The sequence below is a fragment of the Solanum stenotomum genome, chromosome 4 (assembly GCF_019186545.1).
Source record: "Solanum stenotomum isolate F172 chromosome 4, ASM1918654v1, whole genome shotgun sequence".
Classification (NCBI taxonomy): domain Eukaryota; kingdom Viridiplantae; phylum Streptophyta; class Magnoliopsida; order Solanales; family Solanaceae; genus Solanum; species Solanum stenotomum.
In genome coordinates, this window is record NC_064285.1 from 15,993,542 (window position 1) to 16,015,298 (window position 21,757).

General features: G+C 40.4%; 1 protein-coding gene and 1 pseudogene across 2 annotated transcripts in view; both read left to right on the plus strand.

The window, feature by feature from the left end:
• On the plus strand, positions 1 to 16,826 carry LOC125861309 (uncharacterized; annotated as a pseudogene).
• The window catches only part of LOC125862855 (uncharacterized), a 15,668-nt gene continuing 9,716 nt past the window's right edge, over positions 15,806 to 21,757 (plus strand). The window contains exons 1-4 of one of the 2 annotated variants that reach the window (XM_049542980.1): positions 15,806 to 15,868; positions 16,669 to 16,820; positions 16,971 to 17,096; positions 18,038 to 18,304. In XM_049542980.1, the coding sequence (XP_049398937.1) occupies positions 16,991 to 17,096; positions 18,038 to 18,304 (373 nt within the window). In that variant the 5' untranslated portion in view covers positions 15,806 to 15,868; positions 16,669 to 16,820; positions 16,971 to 16,990. The other variant, XM_049542981.1, reaches the window with a different exon arrangement.

Sequence of the window (21,757 nt, forward strand, 5' to 3'; positions counted from 1 at the left end):
ATGACTCCCGAGGTTTTCAGTGTGAGTCGGTGCAATTAGGCGTTTTAACTTTAATTTTAAGCCTAAGTTTCCCTTTGGTCAACATTCTGAGTAAACACGCTTGGATGAGAATTCCGTCAGCGCGGTTAGCTCCGGAATGTTGAGTTTGGTCTAGATTGACCCTTCTTTTGTGTCCCGAGGTTTTCGATATCTTTCCGAGCCCTTTTGTGGGTTTTAACTTAAATGACATTTGAGTGTGGGACCCATTTTTTTTCAAGATGACCTCGTATGGAAATTTTGACTGCACCGTTGAGTCTGGAATATCAAATTTGGTATGGTTGCATATCTTGTTCGCATGCACGGGGTTCCGAACGAGTTCGGACCACCCCGTCGGAGTTTTAAAATTTTGGGGAAAATTGCAGAAAATCTGCTATTTAATGCAGATAAATCAGCAACCATTTCCCAAACATAAAACCCTCTTAACTGTCTCATCTCTCATCCGAATCAGGTGATTCAAAGTGCGGGAGCTTCGTATTTTCGGTGGCTTCGCTATAGAGTGTTCGAAAGTTGTCGGATGCGCGTAGTTCGAGGTAATTTTGCGATAAACTTGACTATTGTACCCCTTTTTTGAGCCTTTGTTTTTGACATTCTTGTTTTGGTCATATCTCTTTCATTTTAGCTCAGTTTTGGGTGATTCGAAGTCCCACGTGTTGAGAATTATCGTGACTTCATCGTAGAGTGTTCAAGGAGTGTTGGCCACCATTAGATCCTTGTAGATTTCGAGTTTTGATTGCTGTAGGTTTTCTTTTAGTTGATTAAAGTGTGATTTCTTGCTTGTTGGTTTTTGCTATGTTTTGAGCCTCGAATTGTGTTCCATTTTGGATCACAAGTTTAAGGTGCTATTTAGGGTCTCTTAATGGAGTAAAATTCGAATAGTTCGGTGCGGGTCCCACGATTCCCGTTTTGACTCCAAAATTGACACGTCTTCGTTTATTTTGATTTTGGTGTCTAAACGACCGTACTAACGTTGTGATCCTATATTTGATAGACTGACAGCGTTCAAAGGTCGTTCGGGAAGGAAAAACTCCGGTAAAGTGATTTGGAGAGCGCGTGCGGTCGGCCTTAAGGTAGGCAACGACTTCCTTTTTTTAGATTAAGCTTAATTATGTAAAAGCATGTAAATTGGAGTGAATTGGGAGTGGGTACCAGTTTCCTACCTTACTTTGATTCATGTTAGGATCGATTGGTCATATTTCGGGTATAGTATCATGTTAATCGGTTTAGTAGAGGTGCATGCTTATGTGCTAAATGTTATTGTATGCTTGTATAATATGTGTTGTATGCCTTGTTCATCCTTAACCGTAAGCATGATGTACTTAGTCTAGGTTAGGCTAGCATTGCCTTAGACTTATGATCCCTGTGGGCTAGATAGCCTTGACTTTTTGCCTGCGTCGTTCGGATGACTTATCTCCTTGTAGACTAGAGTAGCTGACTTGAGTCTGATAGTTGAGCCTTAGATTAGGCGTTATCGCTGCTTGCTGCACTTCTGTATCTTCTCCCTCTAGTTTTGACGCGTTTTCGAAGGTTTAGTGCATCACTAAAGGTGTGGGATTGAGATAGTAAAGGCTTGGAGCCTTTTCTGTGATTTCTTAGAGTGGACGGCGTTCCACGGTGATAGTTGTTGGATTGGATCCTATTGGAGATACCATCACCCCCGGGGTCGTTCTTTCTAGCTGGGTTGGGAGCGTATTGCTGGCTGGGTAAACTGGGTGATATCGGCGATCGCCCCCGGGCCTCTCTTTCTAGCTAGGCTGGGAGTGTGCTGTTGGCTGGGTGTCTCCGGGTCGCTCTTTCTAGCTGGGTTGGAAGTTGACTGCATGGTAGGACGACTCGCGATATCTACCTCACCCTCGGGTCCCTCTTTCTAGTTGGGTTGGGAATGGACTGTTTGGCAGTATGCCCCCTAGGGTCACTCTTTCTAGCTGGGCTGGGAGTGCACTGCTGGCTAGGTGGAATCTGATGGATTATCTTAGTTACTTTGGGCTGGGAGCCCGGTTTTCTTCTTTNTGTCCTGAGGTTTTTGATATCTTTCCGAGCCCTTTTGTGGGTTTTGACTTAAAATGACATTTGAGTGTGGGACCCACTTTTTGTCAAGATGACCTCGTATGGAAATTTTGACTGCGCCATTAAGTCTGAAATATCGAATTTGGTATGGTTGCATATCTCGTTTGCGTGCACGGGGTTCCCCGTCAGAGTTTTAAAATTTTGGGGAAAATTGCAGAAAATCTGCTATTTAATGCAGATAAATCAGGAACCATTTCCCAAACTTAAAACCCTCTTAACTCTCTCATCTCTCATCCGAATTAGGCGATTCAAAGTGCGGGAGCTTCGTATTTTCGGTGGCTTCGCTGTAGAGTGTTCGAAAGTTGTCGGGTGCGTAGTTCTAGGTAATTTTGTGATAAACCTGACTGTTGTACCCCTTTTTCGAGCCTTTATTTTTGACATTCTTGTTTTGGTCATATCTCTTTCATTTTAGCTCAGTTTTGGGTGATTCGAAGTCCCATGTGTTGATAATTGTCGTGACTTCATCGTAGAGTGTTCAAGGAGTGTTGGGCACCATTAGATCCTTGTAGATTTTGAGTTTTGACTGTTGTAGGTTTTCTTTTAGTTAATTAAAGTGTGGTTTCTTGCTTGTTGGTTTTTGCTGTGTTTTGAGCCTCAAATTGTGTTCCATTTTGGAACACAAGTTTGAGGTGTTATTTAGGTTCTCTTGATGGAGTCAAATTTAGACAGTTCGGTGCGGGTCCCATGATTCCCGTTTTGACTCCAAAATTGACTCGTCTCCGTTTGTTGTGATTTTGGTGTCTAAACGATCGTACTAACGTTGTGATCCTATATTTGATAGATTGACAGCGTTCAAAGGTTGTTCGGGAAGGAAAAGCTCCGGTAAAGTGATTTGGAGAGCGTGCGTTGTCGGCCTTAAGGTAGGCTATAACTTCTTTTCTTTTAGATTGAGCTTAATTATGTAAAAGCATGTCGATTGGAGTAAATTGGGTGTGGGTATCAGTTTCCTACCTTACTTTGATTAGATACCTCATGTTAGGATCTATTGACCATATTTCAGGTATAGTATCATGTTAACCGGTTTAGTAGAGGTGCATGTTTATGTGCTAAATGCTATTGTATGGTTGTATGCTATGTGTTGTACACCTTGTTCATCCTTAACCGTAAGCATGATGTACTTAGTCTAGGTTAGACTAGCATTGCCTTAGACTTATGACCCGTGTGGGCTAGATAGCCTTGAATTTCTGCCGACGTCGTTCGGATGACTTAACTCCTTGTAGACTAGAGTAGCTGACTTGAATCTTATAGTTGTGCCTTAGATTAGGCGTTATCGCTGCTTGCTGCACTTCTGTATCTTCTCCCTCTAGTTCTGACGCGTTCTCGAAGGTTTAGTGCATCACTAAAGGTGTGGGATTGAGGTAGTATAGGCTTGGAGCCTTTTCTGTGATTTCTTAGAGTGGACAGCGTTCCACGGTGATAGTTGTTGGATTGGATCCTATTTGAGATACCATCACCCCCGGGGTCGTTCTTTCTAGCTGGGTTGGGAGCGTATTGCCGACTGGGTAGACTGGGTGATATCGGCGATCGCCCCCGGGCCTCTCTTTCTAGCTGGGCTGGGAGTGTGCTGTTGGCTGGGTGTCCCCGGGTCGCTCTTTCTAGCTGGGTTGGAAGTTGACTGCATGGTAGGACGACTCGCGATATCTACCTCACCCTCGGGTCCCTCTTTCTAGTTGGGTTGGGAATGGACTGTTTGGCAGTATGCCCCCTAGGGTCACTCTTTCTAGCTGGGCTGGGAGTGCACTGCTGGCTAGGTGGAATCTGATGGATTATCTTAGTTACTTTGGGCTGGGAGCCCGGTTTTCTTCTTTCTCAGTAGACTTAACTTTTCTGTGTACCTGTCGGGCAGGTTTACTTAAACTTGCGCACGAGTGTATCTTCTGGGCTTATGGGGGTCCAGTTAGGTTTAGTTTAGTTGTACTTAGTAGTTTCTGGTATGCTCGTGTGCTTTCTTTTCATATCCGCTTTGACCTTTTTGTGTCTAGATTCTATCATTTCTTATTGTTTTTACCCTTTTTGCTCAGTCGATATTTGATGCCTACTGAGTACCTATTGTGTTGGTACTCATGCTACGCTCTACATCTATTTCGTGATGCAGGTCCCAGTACAAGTTACCAGCGGTGATTAGCTCCGACCTTCTTTTGCAGTTGTGATTCGGAGACGAGGACGAACACTTGGCGTTTTGTTTTAGCTATTCTTGTTGCCTTTGAGACACACTTTGTTGTGGTCTACTTTTGGGACTTGTACTCTTTATTAGATAGCTATGTACTACTGACTTCCAGGTTCTTGAAGGGATTTCTGTATATATTTATTTTGGGTTGCCGCCTTGTTATTTTTGTTTAGATTATTGTTTTCGCTAGTTTCTGCCCTTTCGCTCATTGCTTGATGGTCTGGGTTATGGGTTGGCTTACCTACTGGTAGGGTATAGTAGGTGCCGTTATAACTCGAGAAATCAGGTCGTGACAAGTTGATATTGGAGCCCCAAGTTCATCGGTCTCATTTGTACAGAGCTAACATCTAGTAGAGTCCTGCAGATCGGTGCAGAGATGTCTGTAACTTATCTTCGGGAGGCTACAAGATGTCCTTAGAAAGATTTCCTCTTTTGTTTCACTTTCATACAACATGTGTCTTATTGGTTCCTTGAAATCTCACTTGTTTCACTCTTTCGCAGGATGGTCGCTCGCGAGGTGGCCCGACCGGGGGTGATGTAACCAGGCCTGCAGATAGAGCCCCAGCTTAGGGTAGACGCCGACCCCGAGGTCGATAGAGGGCCGCAACACTAGTTCAGGAGAAAGAGGAGGATCCAGAGCCAGTAGCGGACCCTCCATCACTTCGTATACCAGATCAGTCGGTGGGGCCGGGGCTTACCCAACCGCCACCTGGACTAGTTCTAACTCCAGATCTCCAGGTCGCCATTGCTCAGCTCTTAGGTATGTTTGGGGGGATGCAGCAGCCACCCGCCCCAGTTACACCAGTACTATTACCGCAGGATCAACCTATTGTGAGGGCACCTCAGGTCCAGGTACCACCTGAGGGAGTACAACCCTTGGCAGCGGACAAAACTATGCCGCTTGAGGACCAGAAGATGCTTGGTGTGTTTCTTAGGTTGACACCACCGAGGTTTTCTGGGGCTGTGGGTGAGGATGCCTACGAGTTTCTTACTACTTGCCGTGAGAGGGTTCGCACCTTGGGCCTTGTGGAGTCTAGAGGGCCCGACTTTATTGCTTACCAGCTAGATTGACCAGCCAGGCAGTGGTGGCGCACATTCTTTCAGACCAGGCCAGTTGGATCTCCACCGATATCATGAGATAAGTTTTCTGAGGCCTTTTTGGCCAAGTTTATCCCTTGTAGCATCAGAGACCGCCTCAGGGATCAGTTCTGCAGGTTGGAGCAGAGCTCCATGTCAGTAGCAGAGTACGAGACTAGGTTCCATGAGCTTTCCCGCTATGTCGAGATGATATTACCTACAGAGGAGGAGAGAGTTAGGTGCTTTGTTCGTGGGTTGAGATTGCAGCTTCGGCTTGAGACCCAGTCCTTAGTTTTTGCGGGTCAATCTTTTTTAAACGTAGTTGACCATGTTAGTACTATGGAACATCTTCGCCGCGAGGCCCAATGGGGTAGCAAGAAGAGGGCTAGGCATCAGGACAGCTACAGTGACTCCCGACCAGGTCTAGAGATTATCATGACAGGGCCGAACGATGGTTTTGACAAGGTTAGTCTAGCAGACCTACACAGGCCTCTCTTCAGGCATCAGATGGTGGTCGGAGTGAGGCTAGTTCGAGTCAGGGCCACGAGGTGTTTCAGTCGGGTTCTTCAGGCCACGATAGTCGTTCTTCTGGGAGTCGCCCTCGACAGGGTTGCTCTGAGTGTGGTGAGATGGGTCATTGGGCCAGGGACTACCCTCAGCATAGTCGAATTGCTCTCGCTCCTCATGCAGCTCCCTCAGCTTTACTAGCACCTCTAGCTAGAGGCCGTGGTCAGGGTCAGGACCGTAGAGGTGGTCAGCAGGGTATACGGGGTGGTCCCCGAGGAGGTAGGTTAGGTGGTAGGTTTGATGGTCAGGGCAGAGGCAGACATAGTCATTTTTATGCAGCTCTAGGGAGGGCGGAGGCTGAGGCATCAAATGATGTGATCACAAGTACGATTATTTTATGCCAGCAGCCCACCTTGGCTTTATTTGATCCGGGTTCTACTTTTTCGTATATTTCTATTTACTATTCCTCTCGATTGAGTATGATGTCTGAGCCTCTGGTAGCGTCATTGCGTGTGTCGACCCCGTGGGTGAGTAGGTATTTCGATCTTGCTTAGTTACTATCCAGGGGGTGACACCCGGGTTGACCTTATATTGCTTGACATGGTTGATTTCGATGTGATTCTGGGCATGGACTGGTTATCTCCTTATCGCGCTGTTTTAGATTGCTTCTCTAAGACTGTTACCTTAGCCATTCCTGGTATTCTTCCGGTGGTGTGGCAGGGATCTCGTGGTAGCACACCAGTTGGGGTTATCTCTTTTATTCTGGCTAGGAGGCTAGTGGCTAGTGGATGCTTATCATATTTGGCCTATGTGCGTGATGTGAGTAGGGAGGTTCCTCCAGTTGAGTCAGTTCCTGTTGTTCGTGACTTCTTAGATGTGTTTCCTACTGACCTACCTGGTCTACCCCTAGAGTGTGATATTGATTTTCCAATTGAGCTTGAGCCAGGTACTCGACTTATTTCTATTTCGCCATATCGGATGGCTCCTACAGAGCTCAAGGAGCTTAGTGTTCAGCTGCAGGATCTCTTGGGTAAGGGATTTATCAGACCTAGTGTTTCACCTTGAGGCGCTCCCATTCTTTTTGTTAAGAAGAAGGACGATACGATGCTCATGTGTATTGACTATAGGCAGTCGAATAAGGTGACAGTGAAGAATCGATATCCTCTGCCTAGGATTGATGACCTATTTGACCAGCTACAAGGAGCTTCAGTGTTCTCTAAGATTGATTTGAGGTCCGGTTACCACCAGTTGAGGATTATGGCAGCGGATATCCCTAAGACTGCATTTAGGACCCGTTATGGCCATTATGAGTTCTTGGTGATGTCATTTGGGTTGACTAATGCCCCTGCTGCCTTTATGGACTTGATGACGCGTGTGTTCAGGCCTTATCTTGATTCCTTCGTCATAGTCTTCATTGATGACATTTTGATATACTTGCGGAGTAGGGATAATCATGAGCAGTATTTGAGGGTTGTGCTCTATACTTTGAGAGATCAGCGACATTATGCCAAGTTCTCAAAGTGCCAGTTTTGGTTAGACTCTGTTGCGTTCTTGGGGGATGTTGTATCCAAGGAGGGCATTATGGTAGATCCGACGAAGATTAAGACTATTCGTGATTGGGCTAGGCCCACCTCAGTTACTGAGATTCGGAGTTTCGTCGGACTAGCAGGCTACTACAGACGATTTGTGGAGGGTTTCTCTACCTTGGCAACACCTTTGGCCCGGTTGACTCGTGTTGATGTTCCCTTTGTTTGGTCAGAGGAGTGTGAGGTGAGCTTTTTGAGGCTCAAGGAGTTATTGACCACCGCTCCTATATTGACTCTTCCAGTTGAGGGCGAGGGCTTCACAGTTTATTGTGACACATTTGGTGTTGGTTTGGGTTGTGTATTGATGTAGCAAGGCCGAGTTATTGCTTATGCGTCGAGACAGCTTAAGATTCATAAGCGCAACTACCCCATTCATGACTTGTAGTTGGCAGCGATAGTTTTCGCGCTTAAGATTTGGAGGCACTACTTGTATGGAGTTCGATGTGAGATCTATACCGATCATAGGAGTTTTCAGTACATCATGAGCCAAAGGGATCTTAATTCGAGGCAACGTCATTGGATTGAGCTCCTGAAGGACTACGACCTCTCTATTCTCTATCATCCGGGCAAGACGAATGTGGTAGCGGACGCCTTGAGCCAAAAGACGGTGAGTATGGGTAGTCTAGTCTTCTTATCTGTTGAGGAGTGACCCTTGGCTTTGGACATTCAGTTCTTAGCCAATAACATGGTTTGGTTGGATATCTTAGATTCTAGACGTGTCTTGGCCCATATGGGAGTTCAGTCTTCCTTGCTTGATAGGATCCGTGGTTGTCAGTTTGAGGATGAGGCCTTGGTGGCCCTTAGAGATCGAGTGTTAGCGGGTGATGGTGGTCAGACTACCTTAGATCCTGCTGGAGTGTTGAGATTCGTCGGCCGCATCTGTGTTCCGAGAGTTGGGGATTTGATACAGTTGATACTTTCTGAGGGCCATGAGTTTAGATACTCTATCTATCCGGACACATCGAAGATGTATCGTGATTTGAGGCATCATTACTGGTAGAGTGGCATGAGGAGAGATATTGCTGACTTTGTTTCCCATTGCTTGTGCTTCCAGCAGGTAAAGGCAGAGCATTTGAGGCTTGGTGGTGAGTTTCAGAGATTACCCATTCCGGAGTGGAAGTGGGATCACATTACTATGGATTTTGTGGCTGGCCTACCGCGGACTTTTAGAGGTTTTGATATCATTTGGGTCATCGTTGATCGATTGACCAAGTCAGCACATTTCCTTCATGTTCAGTCTTCATTTAGCGCCGAGAGGTTAGCTCGTATCTACATTCGGGAGGTGGTTCGACTTCATGGGGTGCTAGTTTCTATTATATCAGATCGGGGTTATCAGTTCACGTCTAGCTTTTGGAGGACCTTTCAGGATGAGTTGGGCATTTTGGGTTGACCTTAGCACAACTTTCCACCCGCAGACTGATGGTCAGTCAGAGCGTACTATTCAGGTTCTTGAGGACATGCTGCAAACTTGTGTTCTGGAGTTTGGTGGTCATTTAGACCAGTTCCTGCCTTTGGCGGAGTTTGCATATAACAACAGCTACCATTCTAGCATTCAGATGGCCCCGTTCAAGGCCTTGTATGGTAGGCGTTGTCGTTTTACGGTGGGCTGGTTTGAGTCTACAAAGCCTAGGCCGCGGGGTACAGATTTGATTCAGGAGGCTTTGGACCAGGTGAGAGTGACTCAGGATAGACTCAGGACGGCTCAGAGTAGGCATCAGAGTTATGCGGATTGGAGGTATCGAACTTTGAGATTCTCTGTTGGTGCTCGGGTATTTCTCTGTGTGTCTCCCATGAAGGGCGTGATGAGGTTTGGGAGGCGGGGCAAGCTTATCCCCAGGTACATTAGGCCTTTTGAGATACTCCGGATAGTTGGGGATGTTGCTTATGAGTTGGCCCTACCTCCAGCATTTTCAGCCATCCACCCGATTTTCCATGTCTCAATGTTGCGGCAGTATGTTCGTGATGAGTCCGATATGCTCCAGTATGATGCAGTCGAGTTGGATAATTGTTTGACATTTGTAGAGGAGCCAGTTGCCATTCTAGTCAGAGATGTGAGGAGATTGCGCTCGAGAGCCATTCCTGTTGTTAAGGTCTATTGGAAGCATCGTCCAGTCAAGGAGGCTACCTGGGAGACCAAGCAGGAGATGCAAGAGCAGTTTCCCAGCTTGTTTGAGCCTTCAGGTACTTCTTGACCCTTACTTTCGCAGATGAAAGTCCTTCTTAGTAGTGGATATTGTAATGACCCTCTTGGTCATTTTAGTGTCTTCCCTTCTATGTGTTATTTAGACCATTCCTATAGCGACCCCAAGTCATTTATGACTTGTTAGGACTGACAGTTCGGTCACCTGGTCGTTCGTTTGGTCTTGGTGCGAGTTTTTGTGTTTTGGAGCTTATGAACCTTGAACGATCATTTTCGATCAAAAGTTCAAGAAGATAACATCAAAATCCAATTCTGTCGATTCCATCAGCTCCGGAAGGGTTATTTTAGGCTAGTAGCATGGTCGGCATGACTCCCGAGGTTTTTAGTGTGAGTCGGTGCGATTAGGCATTTTAACTTTAAGTTTAAGCCTAAGTTTCACTTTGGTCAACATTCTGAGTAAACACGCTCGGATGAGAATTCCGTTAGTGTGGTTAGCTCCGAAATGTCCAGTTTGGTCTAGATTGACCCTTCTTTTGTGTCCTGAGGTTTTTGATATCTTTCCGAGCCCTTTTGTGGGTTTTGACTTAAAATGACATTTGAGTGTGGGACCCACTTTTTGTCAAGATGACCTCGTATGGAAATTTTGACTGCGCCATTAAGTCTGAAATATCGAATTTGGTATGGTTGCATATCTCGTTTGCGTGCACGGGGTTCCCCGTCAGAGTTTTAAAATTTTGGGGAAAATTGCAGAAAATCTGCTATTTAATGCAGATAAATCAGGAACCATTTCCCAAACTTAAAACCCTCTTAACTCTCTCATCCCTCATCCGAATTAGGCGATTCAAAGTGCGGGAGCTTCGTATTTTCGGTGGCTTCGCTGTAGAGTGTTCGAAAGTTGTCGGGTGCGTAGTTCTAGGTAATTTTGTGATAAACCTGACTGTTGTACCCCTTTTTCGAGCCTTTATTTTTGACATTCTTGTTTTGGTCATATCTCTTTCATTTTAGCTCAGTTTTGGGTGATTCGAAGTCCCATGTGTTGATAATTGTCGTGACTTCATCGTAGAGTGTTCAAGGAGTGCTGGGCACCATTAGATCCTTGTAGATTTTGAGTTTTGACTGTTGTAGGTTTTCTTTTAGTTGATTAAAGTGTGGTTTCTTGCTTGTTGGTTTTTGCTGTGTTTTGAGCCTCAAATTGTGTTCCATTTTGGAACACAAGTTTGAGGTGTTATTTAGGTTCTCTTGATGGAGTCAAATTTAGACAGTTCGGTGCGGGTCCCATGATTCCCGTTTTGACTCCAAAATTGACTCGTCTCCGTTTGTTGTGATTTTGGTGTCTAAACGATCGTACTAATGTTGTGATCCTATATTTGATAGATTGACAGCGTTCAAATGTTGTTCGGGATGGAAAAGCTCCGGTAAAGTGATTTGGAGAGCGTGCGTTGTCGGCCTTAAGGTAGGCTATAACTTCTTTTCTTTTAGATTGAGCTTAATTATGTAAAAGCATGTCGATTGGAGTAAATTGGGTGTGGGTATCAGTTTCCTACCTTACTTTGATTAGATACCTCATGTTAGGATCTATTGACCATATTTCAGGTATAGTATCATGTTAACCGGTTTAGTAGAGGTGCATGTTTATGTGCTAAATGTTATTGTATGCTTGTATGCTATGTGTTGTACACCTTGTTCATCCTTAACCGTAAGCATGATGTACTTAGTCTAGGTTAGACTAGCATTGCCTTAGACTTATGACCCGTGTGGGCTAGATAGCCTTGAATTTCTGTCGACGTCGTTCGGATGACTTAACTCCTTGTAGACTAGAGTAGCTGACTTGAATCTTATAGTTGTGCCTTAGATTAGGCGTTATCGCTGCTTGCTGCACTTCTGTATCTTCTCCCTCTAGTTCTGACGCGTTCTCGAAGGTTTAGTGCATCACTAAAGGTGTGGGATTGAGGTAGTATAGGCTTGGAGCCTTTTCTGTGATTTCTTAGAGTGGACAGCGTTCCACGGTGATAGTTGTTGGATTGGATCCTATTTGAGATACCATCACCCCCGGGGTCGTTCTTTCTAGCTGGGTTGGGAGCGTATTGCCGACTGGGTAGACTGGGTGATATCGGCGATCGCCCCCGGGCCTCTCTTTCTAGCTGGGCTGGGAGTGTGCTGTTGGCTGGGTGTCCCCGGGTCGCTCTTTCTAGCTGGGTTGGAAGTTGACTGCATGGTAGGACGACTCGCGATATCTACCTCACCCTCGGGTCCCTCTTTCTAGTTGGGCTGGGAATGGACTGTTTGGCAGTATGCCCCCTAGGGTCACTCTTTCTAGCTGGGCTGGGAGTGCACTGCTGGCTAGGTGGAATCTGATGGATTATCTTAGTTACTTTGGGCTGGGAGCCCGGTTTTCTTCTTTTTCAGTAGACTTAGCTTTTGTGTGTACCTGTCGGGCTTATGGGGGCCCGTTCAGGTTTTACTTAAACTTGTGCACCAGTGTACCTTCTGGGCTTATGGGGGTCCAGTTAGGTTTAATTTAGTTGTACTTAGTTGTTTCTGGTATGCTCGTGTGCTTTCTTTTCATATCCGTTTTGACCTCTATATGTCTAGATTCTATCATTTCTTATTGTTTTTACCTTTTTTGCTCAGTCGCCCTTTGATGCCTACTGAGTACCTGTTGTGTTGGTACTCATGCTACGCTCTGCATCTATTTCGTGATGCAAGTCTCAGTACCAGTTACCAGCGGTGATTAGCTCCGACCTTCTTTTGCAGTTGTGATTCAGAGACGAGGACGAGCACTTGGCGTTTTGGGTTTGTCTTGTCTCCTTCTTTTGTTTTAGCTAGTCTTGTTGCCTTTGAGACACGTTTTGTTGTGGTCCACTTTTGGGACTTGTACCCTTTATTAGATAGCTCTGTACTAGTGACTTCCAGGTTCTGGGAGGGATTTCTGTATTTATTTATTTTGGGTTGCTTCCACCTTGTTATTCTTGTTTAGATTATTGTTTTCACTAGTTTCTGCCCTTTCGCTCATTGCTTGATGTTCTGGGTTACGGGTTGGCTTACCTACTGGTAGGGTATAGTAGGTGCCATCATGATTTGAGAAATCAGGTCGTGACAGTCACGACTCAAGGAATACCCTAGATGTGACATGACATACATGACTCCGAGAGGTCCCATACAAGACACTTAGCATACATCATACAAAACAATAGAATTTAAATGATTCAAAAGACAGTTTCAACATATTAAAGTTTTATAGAGAAAAACGAAAGTCTAAACATCGTTTCAAAGCCATCTAGTACATAAGAAATGGTCGGGACGTAGCCTATACATCAAGTTCCAAAACTGAAAGCAAAGACATAATGAAGTAAATGCTTGGTCCTCGGAACATGAGGACTCACCATTCTTCAATCTTCTATTAATAGATCCTTAGTCACGAAGATGCGGATAGGAGCGTCGAACCCTACATTAGTGAAACAATGTGCAAGAGTATGCGTTAGTACAAATATTTACCAAGTATGATAGCCATGCATAAAAGTATGAAATCATGCTAAAAGGACATTTTCATGATATGGATCTATTACTTGATGCAGGTATTCTACAGGTCACTTAACTTTATGACTAAACATGTTGTAGATGCAGTATGTGGTGGATTGTTTATGAAGAAACCATTCCCAGAGATTATGGTGGTCATGGATGAAGTCTCTAAGAACAACAGAGCTTGGCACACCAGAGATGTAGAGGTAGGAGAGCTTGGGTTCACTTTTGAACTCTCTGCGGAGCAAAGAAAGAGAGAAGAAGAAAGGGACCAAGACATGACCCATATGAGGACTTAGATGAACATTCTCGTGAAGCACATCATCTTAGGTCCAGAAAAGGTAAATGTTGTCGGTACTGCTACCAGGTACGATGAGCATAAGGCTGATTTTGATGAGGAAGTAATTGATCTTCTAATTAAAGCGAAATTTGGGTTTAAAAAATTGTTATTTGCCAATTATATTAAGTGTAGTGTAATTAAGAATATGACTGAATTCATAAAAAAATATTAATATGGACTAAATATTGCACGTATATGGTATATGTTTTTTTTTTTTGCCTAATTTTAGAATATTATATAAATTTAAATTCAATTGAATTTCAAAGATGAGTCAAATTAATTCTTGGTAGACCAAAAAATCTCACAAAATTTAAAATAAGATAATATTATATAACCAGTTAATTTATATGATCAATTTGAATGAATAAATATAATATTTCTTTACGACTTAATTTTTTTTAATTTGTTGATTTTATTAATCTCCTTTCCGTAATCCTCTTTTTTAAGTCCTTCTGAAATTCTTATATTATTAATGTTATAGAGAATTTGCACTCCTACAAAAGAAAGAGAAAATTTAAATGTAAAAAAAATATTTTCAACGTAATATAATATATTGTTATTTTAAAATATGACCTTTTATTCCATTTAATTCATCACAATAATGTTTTGCTCTACTATATACATATGAATAATTTGCACTTAAAAAGATGTAAAAATATCAATACCATCTTATATATACGATACTAACCTGAATATAAATATTACATACTATTATCTTATAAATATTTTATATAGCCGCGCGAAGCACGGATAATTTCACTAGTTCCTTATAAGTATAAGTATATATATATATATATATATATATAAAAGACAATTTAGTGAAATATGATTCTATTGTGCTTTATTTTTTTGTTATAAATTTAAATATAATTGAAGCTCATCTCTAACTTTTCTTATTTCGTCCAAAAGATCCAATGTTGCCAAGACTGCAAATATTTTTGAGTGCATGTTGAATGATCTCTTTTGTATTCACATAATCTATGTTTGACATATTTGATCTGTCATTATTGATTTTGTGACACCTTTTAAATGAGAAGTCATTTTTGGATATGATTTCAAGAAATTTCCTATATAGTTTATTCTCCCACCATCATACATTGAATACTTTTAGTAAACATACAATGAGTAATATTTTATTATTAAAAAATAATGAACATTAAGTATGATGAATTTATTTTTACAATAAATCATTGAATTCTTGAATTTATTTTACAATGAATCATTTAACAAAATAATATATTATTCACATAATCCATGTTTGACATATTTGATCTGTCATTATTGATTTTGTGTCACCTTTTAAATGAAAAGTCATTTTTGGATATGATTTCAAGAAATTTCCTATATAGTTTATTCTCTCACCATCATACATTGAATACTTTTAGTAAACATACAATGAGTAATATTTTATTATTAAAAAATAATGAACATTATGTATGATGAATTTATTTTTACAATAAATCATTGAATTCTTGAATTTATTTTACAATAAATCATTGAATTCTTGAATTTATTTTACAATGAATCATTTAACAAAATAATATATTACAATGAATCATACACATACATTATACCTTATGTATACTAATTCTTTTTATAGGAATTCAATAAATATGATACATAAATTAGTAAGATACAATTATTTTGATGTATTCATTGTACTTTACGTATAATAATTTTTTTATGCGAATTTAATAATTATGATACATAAATTAGTAAGATACAATAATTATGACATAATCAAATTTAACTTAATCTTATTGAATTTCAAAACCTTTTTAAATTAATAAATATTAATTTATTGATTAAATAATATATCTAGAAAATAATAATATTTCATAGTTCCACCAATATTAATATGGGATAAGGGTCAGAAAAATACCTCAACTTTGGTCGGATTTGCTGTTGCGATACTAAACTTTCACGAGGACCTATTACCTCCCTAGACTATTTAATACCGTATTTTTTACCCCCTGAACTATTTAATAGTGTATTTTAAATGTATATATGTGCCCACGTGGACACATTATTATTTATAATTTTGTATTATTTTTTATGTCCACGTGGACAAATATTTTACCCTCTGAACTATTTATTAGTGTATTTTAAAGGTATATATGTGCTCACGTGGACACATTATTATTTATAATTTTGCATTATTTTTTATGTCCACGTGGACAAATATATATGTTTAAAATACGGTATGAAATAGTCTAGGGAGGTAATAGATCCTCGTAAAAATTTAGTATCGCAACAATAAATCCGACTAAAGTTAGGATATTTTTCAGACCCTTACCCCTATTAATTTATTGTATAGTATTTAAATCTTAAAATCTCTCAGAGAGCACACACTTGGCCGGAGTTGGAGGTAAAGCTTAAAGTACAATTCGTCTTCCTCATTCTTCCACTAAGCAGCTGGAGAAACCCCAGTAACCCTCCTTATTTATTTTCCCTTAATTCTTTCGGTATAATTTCGATCTTTAATTTGCACTTTTTTGAGGGGTTGTAGGGTTATTAAACCCTTTAATTTGGAGTTTTGCTGTAAGTATTCGTATTTACGTTGATGGAGTAATTAACTTGGTGATGTTTACATTGTTACTGATGAAATGTAACTTTTTTTTTGATCAATAAGATAGTATGTTTGTAATTTTTGGACTAGCAGATGTTATTGCTATATAATCTTAGGATTGATTAAATATTCCTGAAATGTTTATCAGCCGTCAGCAGGTTTACGAGGTTCTGGTCGGGGTAAATACTTACCCGCACCATGTGTTTACACCAAACCTATTCACTTATCATGGTTAAGTTTTTACCTCTCTTCGGAATTAGTAATCCTGAATCCAGGTCGAATAACACATTTAACGACATCTCCAGCAGGAAAATTGTGTCCTTGTTAACTGTGTGCATGTAGCAATCTAACACTTAATGCTTTGTAGCTCTTAGTTTTGACATTGCAACTTATATATCATATGGTGTTTCTTTCAAGAACTTGAGAACTTTGTGTCACTAACTCAGCTAGGGAATGGAGAAAAATAGTACTAAATGGGAATGTTATAGTATGTGTTACTGACATTCCTTTAAAAAAAGGATAAACACAAGAAAACTTTTAGATAAAACACCTCCATTAATGTTTTCATGTCTGCATTTAATAAGGAAAAAGAATTTTTCTATCTCACTTTTGAAAGCGTGTTCCAATTGATTGAAACTGGTGGCTTGTTTTGTCGAACAGGAGGCGGTAGATTTGCTTACCAGCTCAGGACATTAAGAGCAGTTCGTCCCAGTTATATTGTTTTTCTGGATTTATGGTATTGCTTGGCTGAGCATTTCCTGGTGGTTGAATCGGATCTGAAATGTTTACTTGCTGACACGGTTATCTTCGAGGTATGATTACATTCTTAATTGAAGGGTGAAACAGGCACAATGTATTCTGTTTGTGCTGTAGGAATTAACTCACTCATGCTGCACATTTCCGTGATGACCTGGATTTGTATTGAGTAGACAGTGATATGCAATCTCATGTTTATTTCTTAGGCATATCTGAAAGAGTCACCATGCCTCGTAAGGTAAATTATGGAGTTGATTATGAAGAAGACTTTTATGACTATGAAGATTACAATTATGACTATGACGATGGATATGAATATGCAGAGAAAAATGGTGAGTGTCCCTCCAGCCCTTCTCAGTGCTTCATATTTAAAGATGTACTCTGCCCAGAAAATGTTAAATCTTATATTAAGATTACCACTTCATGATAATTCTGTGGTACTTTTCTCCATAGTCATCTTTTATTTAGAACTATTTTAGTTTTTCTCCAAATGTATGCAAGCCACGCCAAAACTCGTGTTTGTCTATTGATCTGCAATCCCACTTGCTTTAGTTGCGTCCATTTTCCCCTGAATTTCTGGTTCATCCAGCATTATCAGAAATTATTTTGAATCTGTACAATAAGAATATTTTTTTTTCCGTTTTCGTTGTTTGGTTGTTGAATATGGTCTTGAAATATGTTGGTGGAAAATATTGAGTTACTATACATACTGGACTGCTCTAAACTGCTAACAGGGATTTGTGAAAGGATAAATACTTCTTCACTTACTAAAACTATATATGGGCTATGGCATATCAAAAGCTTAACTACTTAGATGGCTCTTAAAAAGTTCTGCCAGCTTCCAATTTAGATGACACTATATTCTGTTTTGAAATGTTTTAAATTGCTTGACGCTTCCACAAGTAAATGTATCTTATACAACTTTCACCTCTTTCAAGGATTCTGAACAATCAAAACTTAAAACCCCATTATGATGTTTCTGTTGTCAGATTAACTTCCTAACTACTAATATACTGCATCTGTCCAAACTAACCAATATTATATATATAAATAAATTGAACTCATGAAATTTCTGCACCAAGTCAAATTGTGACATAAATGAGTGCAAAGGGAATATTTGTTTAATTGTAGAAAATTTCCATTTGATTTTTTGTAAATTTTCATGTTTTTAGTTACTTTACCAGGACTATTGGTCTTGGCAGTAGTTTATGCCCCTTATATACCTAAAGCTTAATTGTAAGGAACTCAATATGCTATTTATGGTTTGCTATAGGAAGGGCACCAGAAACAAATACAAAGCAGGAATTGGTCAAGGTTGGCATCTGGCGTTGTTCCATTTGCACATTTGATAACAGAGCTAGTATGAATGTGTGTGATGTATGTGGAAATCCCAAACAAGAACCAGTTAAGGCTGGGGTGTGGTGTTGTCCCATTTGCACATTTGATAATGAAGATACCACAAATTTATGTGATATGTGTGGGGTCCTACGTAACCCATTGATCAAAGGTTGTGGTGGTGGCGGTGGCAAAGCTAGCGCAGGTTAGCAACTGGCAATATATCTCTTACAAATTTCACATTGATAAACATACAGTTTTCTTTTTGAGGGCTGGAAAGAACTGTTTCTGACTTTCTGTAGATAATAGTTTTGTTGCATTTTTATTCTCCTTGCGTATTTTCCTCCACTCAATAGATAGTAATAAGTAATGTGGTGGTAAGTTTTTTTGTGCGAGTTCTCCTTTTTGTTTCGGTTACTTAATTTTAAGACGTCATCAACGGTCCTTACGCAAATGCCTTGCATCATCCATTGACAATGGTGCTTATATTTTTCCATTTTGGTAGTTCTTAGTGAATTTCGCTTGCTTCTTCATAGAGTAGATTATTTCCTTCAATTGGTGGCATATGCATAGTTTCTAGGGTGGCTATAATGGCCAAGTATCTCTGCCGCATTGGAAACCAAAAATGTTGTTCACTTCGAAGCACAGAACTTTAAGGAAAAAAAAGAGGACCGTTAACTTCGATGAGCTTTGATATATTTGTGGTACTTTGTCAAGAGGTGGGTTGGTGAGAGGGGGAGAGGGGGGGTGTATAAGGGTTTTTTAGTTATTACATTTTGGATACACAGGGAACTATTGGTATTAATCAGACTAATAAACTTTTAATAGTTGGCCTTTATCAAGAAGGGCAATATTAGCCCAATTCAGGGACATCAATGATTTCAATAATTAATGGAGGGCAAAGTTAGACCAGTTTTTACATAATTCAGTTGCAAATTTGGACTTTTTTCCTCTGACAAACTAAAAACCTCCCTTTTGTGTGGAAGTACTAAGGCTAAGGGTGGATCTTGAGTGAGAAACGATAGGTTAATTTGCATGTTAGTCCTAGAACAAAGTCATAAAAACTTATCCCCTTCAGCAAGAAACTTCTACTCGTTGGGAAATATGATTCTTAAAGTGTGCTTGTTGATTGATTTAATCAATTAACATGACTTTAGGAGATTTTATTTTTCCTTTTCCTAGCGTAATCATTTCTTTTCTTTTTGGAAAATAGTAATGTGGTAATCTTCTAATGCAGGGTAGTTACTAAGTTCAAAAAAATATAAAATCTTCTGATGTGGGGGACCTTCAAAAGTAGAAACAGAAAAAGTATACTTACAGAGATCCTGAAAAATCTACAAGCTGTTCAGTTTCTTCTTGACCTATTTCCTTGCACCAAATATAAATAGATACAATACAATTCCACTTAACCTTTTGAATGGGATTGGAAATATCTTCAAAATTTCTACTATTCCTCTCTCTCCAAACTCTCCACCATATGCAATGTGGGGTTATTCTCCACCATGCCTTCTGGCTCTTACTTCCCCCTCTTCTAATCCAACAACTCAACGAATCTGCAGTGTGCTCAGGCATAATAATTTGTGAATGGATAACGACACAAATATATGTATAAAAGATTTGGTGTTTATCTTGAATTCAATAAGTAATCCGTCAAAATGGGTGTGTTTTGTTCACACTAGGAATTCTAGGAAACTTGATCCTAGTGCGCTTTAGTGTGTCTTTTATGGGTGTTCTCCTGCACAGAAATGGTACAAATGCTCTCATTCTCCCCTAGGAAAATTTTGTCAGCGTGAATGTTTCTTTTCGGGAGTTTGATCCTTATTTCAGTATTACACAATCACTTCTTCAAAGGAAGAGGAATAAAGAGGAAGAAATGATTCTCCCTGGTTCCACCATTGAAACCCCTTCCACAGGGGAAAGTGAAGTTGGAGAAAGAATTTAGGGAGAGATTGTTGGGCATTTGGGTGTCGTTCACATTGCCCGTCCCAAGCCCAGATAAAGCAGGAGGATTTGTGAGGGTCAATTGGCAACCACCTTTACTTCATAAAGGTAGGGATAAGGATGCGTACATCTTACCCTCCCAGACCCATTTGTGGGGTTAGACTGGGTTTGTTGTTGTTATTGTAGGGGGATTGGATAGGCCTAATTTGATAACTTACTCAATGAGAAATAGAGTAGCAAAAGCCATCATGCAATCTGCCGAAGTTGAATTTTCTTATCATGATCCAAAAATTGAAAAGCTGTGACAACACCCACACTTGATTTAATAGGTGAACGCTTATCCAAGTTTAGTCCATTTTTTAACAACTAAGCGAAAATATAAAGGTGAAAAGACATAATTAAGTCATAACTGGGATCTCTTAATCATAAAGTGCAAAAAGTAACAAAATATACCCCAAAACCTGGTGTCATAGATACAAGAGCCTCTAAAGCGTTTACAAGTCTGAAAATAACAAAGTACTACTATCTAATAGTTATGAAAAAATGTAAAAATGGATAGAAGGAGACTGGTGTTGCGGATTAGCTAGGTAGCTCACCCCAAGAATGATTATTGTAGTACTAAATTCGTATATATTTGATATTTTTGGTAAACTGTGCGCTTCACTTCTCACTAATCGCTTCAATCTACATGCACCTTGTCGCCTTTTTGCGCTTTTCGTTTTTGAAAATACTGCTAAAAATAGCAAGGATGGGTGGGCTTAAATCTATGAAGAAGGTTGGTATTATTTAGAGAGAGTTAGTGACTGGTTGCATACAATGCCTTTGGTCTTTTAATTTTCTCATTCAGATGAAATTATTTTGATTCATTTCCTTTCCTTATCTCCCTTTCCAGTTTAACATTATTTAAGTCCTTCAAAAATTTTCTTCTTTGTCCTGATTTTCTGGGATAGCTCTTCATGAAGTCCCTATTCCATATTCATAATGAAGTAGAAACTACACAGATCATTCAGTGGCTATATTATGCATCTTTGTCCTAATATTTTATTAGAATCTTTAGGAGGTGCTTTCTAGGACCTTGTTCATTGGCTGTAATTTTTATTGTTTTTATAAAGTTAAACTCCAAAAAGTTACAAGTTAAATCCATAATTACAAAGATCCTAGGAAATCTACCAACTGTTCTACTTCTTCTCTACCATCTTCTTTACACCAAAAAAACAACATGTTAATGCAATTTTCTTTAACTTTCTGAATAGTGTTAGTAATATTCTCATGACACCTAAGGTTTCTTTCTCTCCAAATAGCCCACCAAACACAAGTAGGTACTATAGACCACCATCGTTTTTGGGTCTTGCTCCCCCCCCTCCTCATCCAGTAGCTCAAAAGATCAGCAATATGTTCTGGCATCACCCAGGGCTCTTGAGAAATGCTGAGAACCATGTGCCACACCTGAACAGTAACCCTACAGTGTAGGAATGAGTGGCTGTTAGTTTCTTCCTTCTCATGACAAAAAAAACATCTGATCTGGAAGCCTCTTTTCTTGAGTTTTTCCTGAGTGAGATATGCCCTTCTGGTGACCAACCAGGTGAAGCATTTCACCTTGGTTGGGGTGTTGCCCTTCCATAGTTGTTTCCATGGACCAAGAATTCCCCCCGAGTGAGTCATAATCTCTCTTATACAGCACACAGAGAGCTTGCCATCAGAGTCATGTTTCCATCTT